This window comes from Castanea sativa, chromosome 12, assembly GCF_040712315.1.
Source record: "Castanea sativa cultivar Marrone di Chiusa Pesio chromosome 12, ASM4071231v1".
In the NCBI taxonomy this organism is placed as follows: Eukaryota; Viridiplantae; Streptophyta; class Magnoliopsida; order Fagales; family Fagaceae; genus Castanea; species Castanea sativa.
The window spans coordinates 1,552,282-1,561,298 of NC_134024.1; the positions used below are offsets into that span (position 1 = coordinate 1,552,282).

General features: G+C 34.9%; 1 protein-coding gene across 1 annotated transcript; it reads left to right on the plus strand.

Moving 5' to 3' along the window:
* The first annotated feature begins 7,597 nt into the window (after nt 1-7,597).
* LOC142619441 (putative invertase inhibitor) lies at nt 7,598-8,140 on the plus strand. The gene has a single exon (XM_075792538.1). It carries the CDS (start codon nt 7,598-7,600, stop codon nt 8,138-8,140), a length of 543 nt encoding a protein of 180 aa, XP_075648653.1.
* Nucleotides 8,141-9,017: the final 877 nt, after the last annotated feature.

A 9,017-nucleotide genomic window follows, 5' to 3' on the forward strand; every position in this document is an offset into this window, starting at 1 on the left:
CAAATAGCAAGAATGTGACACAAAGTTAGCAACACATTTATCAACTATACATTTTGTTATTGTAAGCTCATTCATGTTTCCCACAATAATTTCAGGAGGATAATTCAACTTAATTCTGGAGGAGGGTCCTTTCTCTTTATGAGATTCAGAATCAGGTGAGATAGATATGTCTACTGAACCTTCTACAACACTTAGAGTACTGGGAGTACTTGGAGATGCAGGGTCTTGGTTAACAAGTTCTTGAACATCCTTGGGCATGGGAGGAAGAATTTCTTTGGGGATTTCCTTACTTATTTTATCAAAATTGGACTCCGAAACTTCATCAATGACAACATTTACAGTTTCCATCACCTTCCTGGTTCTCTTGTTGTATACCTGATAAGCCTTGCTTGTAAAGGAGTATCCCAAAAATATTCCTGCATTGCTTTGGGAGTCAAATTTTCCCATATTCTCTCTATCCTTGAGAATGAAACAAGTACTTCCAAAGATTCTGAAATACTTAACATTCAACTTCCTTCCCTTCCATAGCTTATAGGGAGTCTTCTTAGTATCGGGGTCTGAAATACACCCTGTTAACTGTATGACACGTAGTGTTAATGGCTTCTCCCCACAAGTTTTTAGCCATATCCTTGTTGTGCAACATGGCTCTAGCCATCTCCTGAATAACCCTGTTCTTTCTTTTACACCACCATTTTGCTAAGGAGTAATAGGAGTATAGAATTCTTGAGATGTACTTGATCTAGTACAAAAAGACTCCATGTACGAGTTTTCAAATTCTTTACCGTGATCACTTCGAATTCGATCAATCTTTAAGCTCTTCACATTTTGCAATCTTGTGCACAAGGCTTCAATGTGCTCAGGAGCATCTGACTTGGATCTTAGAAGAATGACCAAAGTGTACCCTAGCATCTAACTTGTATCTTTTCCCATAATGAGACTCGGTTCTAGTTGGACCCAAGAGATCCAGATGTAGTAGCTCCAATGGTCTAGATGTAGCAGATGTCTGAGTGCCTGGATATTTAGCTTTTGTCTATTTCCCATGCTAGCACGGTCCATACGCAACATTGTTCACTCTACTGAGCTTTGGCATCCCTCACACTGATTCATGCTTAGATACAATTGAAAGATGTTTTTAACTAGCATGTCACATCCTTTGGTGCCATAGATCTTCATTTGGCAAACAAGTACTAGTGCACACAATATCAGCATCAAGGACCAGACCATAACAATTGTTTAGAGTGCGAGCACCACTTATAAATTTCTTTCCAGATTTATCCAACACAAGGCATTTCCCTTTTAAGAACAGCACCATAAAGTCTTGATTACATATTTGACTTATGCTCAATAGGTTCACTCTCAAACCTTCTACATATAGCACATTTGCAATGTCTGGCAGTCTAGGTAGAAAGATGGTTCCCTTTCCTTTAATCTGTGATTTACTCCCATCACCGAAAGTGACATTACCGCCTTTCTTAGATTCGAAAACCTTAAAGAGAGAGTGGACTCTTGTCATGTGTCATGAGCATCCACTGTCAACGTACCACAAACATGTGTCCATTACCTTGAACACAGACTTCATCATAAAGCACCCCCCATGCTTTAATCACAAATCTATAGGAATGGTATTCTCTTTCATCTACCATTTATGGACAAAGCCTTTAACCTTCACTCTTCTCAAATGAACTCCTCGGGTTGTGAGAAAAGAAAGCCTAAACATGTATACACGGATTGGAGTGAAATCAGATTTGAAAAGCTGATTTTCATAAATATCGATAGATAGGTTATCTATCGAGCAGCTGTCGAGTATCGGGTTAAACAAGCCTTTTAAACCTAGATAAATGTTATCTGTCAAGTTAGCTGTCGAGCTTTAAAATCCAGTACTTTTTCACTATTTTCTTGGATAGATTTGTATAGCTTCAATACTTGGACTTGAACTCTTATTCCTTGAAGAATTAAACACATCCTAGATCTATCCAATTATAAGTAAAGTGTGTTTTGTCAAAGGATTAACAAATTCTAAATGACATATGTTCCTAATATGATTCACGTATGTCTTAACATCCTCAAATTTTGCTTAATATGTACCATATGAGCATAAGGATCAATGTGGTGTTGAGCCATCTCAAGATCGATGCCGGACATATATTCATAGGACTAGTCAAACACTTCTTGAAATTCTGTGAGAAGCTTTTTGAGATCTTTCCTTTATTTTTCAGTTAGGATTGAGCCAATTTTAATTAAGCATGAATTCTCATCATTGCCCAAATTAAGAGTCTCAAAATTTGGTTCCATAGGTTCAATTTTTTTTTCCAAATGCTTATTAATTTCATTTTCCAATTCATCAGAATCATTTAAATACATAATTTCAATATTATGAGACACATCAAAATAAACCAAATCAAAAATTCTCTTATTGAAAATGTTGAAAAGTACATTGGAACTTGCATTACAAAACTTCTTTCTGTCATTCTTTGAAAACCCAACCCAAGTCCAATTATTGGGGTGCCCTTCGATGAACTCTATCCTTCTTCTTCTTCTTCATGGCGCGTTGCTTTCCTTCTTGTCTTCCTCTTCGAACAAAGTTTTCAACTTAGCAGACCAGTCCTCATCTTTTAGCGGCCCTTACATGCATATAGCTTCTGTTATGTCATATGGTTCACCTCTGTTTAGTGAAATCTCTTCTTGCCTCGTTGAAAAACCAATTGCCATCATCTTCACTTCAATAGATAATCATTCCATCATCTCTTTCCTCCTCTTCATCTTGGGTCAGCACAAGGTATTGATCATCGTTGGAAGGAGGGCCCGTGTTGCGTTCAAGCATGAAATGAGCTGGGGTGACCTGAGTTGTCCTTACTGTTCAGGTCCATTTCGGCCAGTCATTATCCTCCCACAATCCTATGTTTCCTGATTCAGAGAAATCGTTGATGTGGGCCCTCTTAAAAGTCCATGGTCCGGGAGTGCTCCTTAGTTGTGGCAGGAATTCTAGTAGGAGAAGGTGGACTTTCCCTCCAGTCATCATTTGATTTACATCCTCTTGGGTCAGATTATCAAACATCGTGGCACGTGGAAAATTGGGTAGGTTCAACAAAATTTTAATAAGTACATGCCCCAATTAAAAGGTTTTCAACTTTAGATGTTCTTAGAAAGTTTTTAAGTCCATTTTAATGAAGGCTCAATTACAAAATCTCTCCCTTTCCTCTTATGAACCTTGCCCCTTGTTTCGTTTGGGCTCTAGTCCATTTACAATAATTCTCTTATCTTATTCTCGTGGGCTTTCATTAGAATATACTTAGAGATTTTCAACCCTTTGTCTCAAATATGGGCCTACAATGTATTCATCACCTTTGGGCTCTCCTCTTTTCATTTATTATCATCATTTATTTAAAAGTAGCCTCTTAGTTAGAATGCATTGTAGCATTTCATTCAAAATCCATGAATTTTCTCATCATTTCGGGCCTAGGCATATAACAAGGAGGCCTAAAATTAGGGAATTTCATTTTGACTTTGTAGGATGTTGGATGCTAAGTCTATAGCATACTTGTTACCTTAAGCCTAGGGTCCCTTTTTTTCAAAAGACCTTTTGATTTGAGTTTATGATAGAAATTAGGTTATGGTCTTATGAACCTTTCAAGTTAAGATATACCTTTGGACTTTGGGATAAGTTTCTTATATGTGAGAACCCTTTTTTTTTTTAATCCCAAACATCTTAGGGTATGCCATAACTTTGGGGTCATCCTTCAATTTTATACCTTTTATTTGTCCTTTAGAATTAGGTGAGCATAAGATATATGGTTGACCAAACAAAAGATATAAAGGGTACCCTCTTTTGATGGGATCTAGGATCCCTCTAAGTGTGGGTAGGCTCCTAAAAGCTTAAATGGTAGATAAGTAGGTCACTCACAACTAGAAGCAGTGTGATTTGGGGAGATTTTGTTTGCTTTGCAAGGTAGCTAGGTGGGCCATGATTCCAACTGAGGGCCTAAATGGACCTTTGTGGTGGCAAACTCTTAACATACTCAAAACCCGTCATAGGCAATGACACACATTGTGAGTTGGTAGGATGAACTTCGAAAGACTTTAGCCCAAATGGAGCGTAGTTATCTTCACAGTCATCACCATCCGAGGTAAAGGGACAAAAGAACCAAGCGAAGTGTGTGCAAACAAGTATTGAACAAGTCTTTATTAAGATTAAGAAATAGGACATATTGGAATCAAACTCTCTATCCCTAGTGGAGTCGCCACTGTGGGCACAACATGTGGTTTGGGGAGTACACCTCGGCCAAGTGGACCGGGGCGGAGAAACAATGAGTCGCCACCTAGTTTTATGGTCTAGGAACCATGAATATAGCACCCTTACATGGAAGGAAAGATATTACTACCAAAGTAGGGGTTTGGAGCTTAGGTATGATTTTGGGAAGGTGTTAGGCACCCAAAACCGCCCGACCTGTAGGTCGGCTTCCACTCATTATGTCCAACATCTTAATCCTATTAAAGGCACATTCAACATTGCATCTTAAACACATGCACACACTAGCATACATCTAAGCATACAATGTGAGATTTCATCCTAAACCCTATCATACATCTATCATGGCATTCCATCACATCCTAAACCCTAGAATACATCTTATATATATATATATATATATATATATATATATATATATATATATATATATATATAATATTATTCTATCCAAGGCAGGAACATGTACATGTCAAATCAAAGCAAAAAAAAAGGGCAACAAACAAATCATATTGTCATCCAAAGCATGACATATAGACTTGCATATACATGTTCATTAAAAGAAAATAAAGCTCTTATAACAAAAACAAATGCATGTTCATGTGAATGCATGTCTTGCGTTACTCACCTTGCTGCATCTCAGCACCCATGGCATAAGTGCATGATCATGTTAGATGCATCTTCATGGTATTAAAATAAGAAAATGAATGAAACCCTAATCTAGCATGTTAAAGCAAACAAGCATTTAAACAGAGGAACAAAGACATAAAAAGCATAAAAAGGAACAAAATAGAGGCATATTAAGTGATAGAAACAAAGAAGCAGAAGCAAAAATCCTAAATTAGGGTTTCTAGCCTATGTACGCATGTAGAAGCATGCATACGCAAGCACACTCAAAATCCTAGGTCGAAATAGAAATGCAGCAAAATAGAGCAAAGATTCAAAATTGTAAATCTAACAAGCTAGCATGCTTTATAACATAAAAATACATAAACCTAAACTAAAAAAAAACATTATAAAGCATGAAAAGAAATTAAAACATTATTAAAAAGAAGAAATGAAAAGAAAAAGTTTAGAACTTAATACCTCAAATAAAAAGCTTTTCAAGCTTGATTTTGACCGTTCTCCTCAATCAATCTATTCACAATCAAATATAAAAGTGATTAGTAATTTGAAACTCAAAAGATCAAGAACATAAAAGGTCCCAATTAAAATAAAATTGACTTGAGGATGTTATGTGAAAAACTCCCTCTTTTATTCACTATTTCTAGTGAATCTTAGGTTTGCCTTTAGGATTTTTTGTGTGTTCTCGAAATATACCATGTAAGGCTTTATATAGTTTAAAAAAAAATGGGGGTTTGGAATGGCTTCCAAACGATGTGGGATTCATTCAGAACCTCAGTCTTTAATGCAGAAGACTTATCTTTCATAGGTTTTTGAAACCCTAGCTGTGTGTGCAGGTCTGTGCCTGCATACGTAGGCCAATGGTTTTCTTAGTCTTTTATTTTCCAAAAATAGATTTATTTGCTTATAAAAAGTTATATTTTCTATTTTAACACTTCTCAAATCAATTTGTAATCTGATTGGGCCCTAAATCAACCTTGGGCCTTAGAATTTTGGTATCGTTGTGGAATGGGGGCCTTAGTCGTAAGGGATACAAAATGCAATGTCTACACCTGCCTTTGCAAGAAGGAACTGATTTGCTGATATGTCATCTAAAAGCAGTATAGATCACGAAACTTACAGTGGGTGTCATTAAAAATATTTGTTATTTTGGTAGTTAGCCACGTTAACATTTTCCATCCACCACTTAACGGCAATGACCATTTTGACACAATACCAAAAGGTTTGGGTTAATTAATATGTTTGAAAGGCTAGAAATCAAATTGACATACAGGGTTAGGGACTAAATATGTAGTTTATCTACAAAAAATTGAAAGAGTGGATAGTTTAATATAAAAACACTCATAATAAAATATTTATTAATAATGATCATAATTACGTATTTAAAGGTTCCATATTCAAGCACAATCATTATAAATACATATTAATAGATACCTTAATTATCAAATTTAATATTTTTGAAAGGTTTTGGTGCATACTAGTATGCAGCAATTGCTGCATAACAGGTTATGTGGCAGCAAAAAATGAAAAAGAAAAAGCAACATGTGTCCAATTGTCCACCCAATCATGTGTATTGCAAATGACCCTTGGACACATGTTACTTTCTTTTTACTGCCACATAACTTATTATGTAGAAAAAACTTTCCCAAAATGTGCATTGCACATGACTTTTAGAGACATATTGCTTTCTTTTTGCTGTCACATAAACCATTATGCAGCAATTGTTGCATGCTAGTATGCATCAAAACTTTTCCCTTAATATTTTATATAAAACACAATTAAAATAAATGTCTAATAATAACTATCACGTTTCATATATATATATATATATATATATATATATATAATTAAAGTAGAGATAAAATCATTTTATTTTTAGTTAATATCATGTTTTATTGAACTTTCTCATACACCGTGAGAGCTATTATCTAGCTGTTTTAATGAAAAACCTTATATAAAGATAATTTTTCACATTTTCCTGTATTTGGTATTATCATAGAAAAAGATCTATTAAAAAATGTGATAAAGGAAAGCAATCTCTTGGCTTCTCTTATTCAGCTTGGCATGTGATATAATTATTTTTTTTAAAAAAAACTTTATCTCACAGTAAGCTAAAAAATAGAATTCAAACATAGATAGAGTTGTCATGACAAGTTAAATAAAGGAAATTAAAAAATATTTTTCCAACTCATTTTAAGGTTGCTACCAAATATAGGAAAATGAGATACTTTTCTAAATAATGGATTTTTGGAAAATGATTCATTTTCTCTTGCTTTCTCTTATTTAGCTTAGCATGGAAAATAGTTGTTTTCTAAAAAACAACTTTATCTCTCGGCAAGCTAAAAAAGAGAGTCCAAACATAGATAGAGTTGTCATGTCAAGTTAAATAAATGAAATTAAAAAAATATTTTTTTAACCCATTTTATGGTTGCTACTAAATATAGAAAAATGAGATAGTCTTTTAAAAAATTGAGTTTTGAAAACTAATTAATTTTCTAGAAATGTAATGTTGTTTATTTTGATGGTTTTCCTCGTTTTCCTATGCTTGGTAGTATCAAAAAATAACGTGTCAAAGGAAAATTATCTCTTAACATTCCTAAATAAACTTGGCATGAGATAGAGTTTTTTTTAGAAAATTTTAGTGGAAAACAACTCTATTTCTTGCCAACCTAAGATATTATAACTAGGAATTCAAAAGATATATCATTCTTGTCAAGAACTTGGAAAATGGCCTCTCCAATTAGCTGCCTATCAATCTTGGTAATCTCTCTACTAGTCGCCTCTCTTTTCTGCCAAGTTTCTCATGCCTTGGTTGACGAAGCCTTCTTGAAAAATATTTGCCAGAAGACCGTGGACTACGAGTTTTGCCAATCAACTTTACGTTCAGACGCACGTACTTTTACAGCTAATCTGGATGGTCTTGTTCTCATTTCTATTTCTATAACAGTTAGTCATGTACTTAATACCATTGATCAAATCCCAAATATTCTTAAAACGCTGACAGACCCATTGGATAAGACTCGACTTCAGAATTGCCAAACCGATTATAATGAAATACAAGTGAAATTGAATGCTGCATTCTCAGCTTCAGATGCAAAGTCTTATCAGGAAGCGCTAAATTCACTTAGTGGTGCACTGATTAAACGTGTAGAATGTAATGATGAATACAGATTGACCCCCCCGATACGTGATTCACCACTACTTGATGCTTCTACCAAACTGCAGAAGCTAGTCGATATTACTTGGGTAATAATTGAGGAGATTGTGTAAACATAATTTATATGAAATCTATAATAAAAATAGGTCTGCCAAGGTCCTTGTAGCTCCATCACTACCTCTTGGTGTAATTAAAAATAATAATAAATAAAGACCTATTTTTGTTAATATTTATTTCTAATCATCTCTCTCTCTCAATCAATGTAAATCTTGGGTTATATGTGTTTTTAATAGTGAACTTTAAATTTTCGGTTTGCTAGAATTGGTGAATGATATATATACACACAAACCCATGCTCAATTTCGTGCTCATTTCTTCCTTTTTAATTAATTTATTTTTATTTTTATAATGTTCTTTATCTTTTTCACTTGTACCATATTTTGTCACATATATGTGATGAATTTGATTTTTACGTATTATATATTCCACAAAAAAGGAACCATCACTACTATATACATAGCCCATATAATATTCATGAAAATGTTTCAAAAGATGAGTAAACCTGCAAAGTCTAATTTGCATGAGATGATGATGGTGATGAGTACGTATCCAAAAGGAGCAGTACTTCTCACACTACAATGCATGGCAACAAACAATGTCGGGGTCGATCTAACAGCAAAGCTGGTCGCGTCGCTCCCGTGTTGTAGTTCAAGTTTCTATCCAAGGACACCATGGCTTGGATATAGATCACTCTCAAGGGCAACCCCCAATCCAATATGGCATGGGATTTTTTTTGGGGGGGGGGGGGGGGTGTTCAGCAATCATCGCCGCCGCTATCACTATATGGATGTTTTCTATTGAGACCTCCGCAAAAATGCAACCCTATTACCCACTAAACCAGTTAATGCGACAATTCCGCCTCTAATTGACAGATATAACTTGCTTTACCATGAGTTGCTCAAGTTATTATTAAACTTTCAACAGGCATTTC

Excerpts from the sequence above, each read along its gene's own strand:
- LOC142619441 (XM_075792538.1), top strand. The coding sequence starts at position 7,598 with ATGGCCTCTCCAATTAGCTGCCTATCAATCTTGGTAATCTCTCTACTA.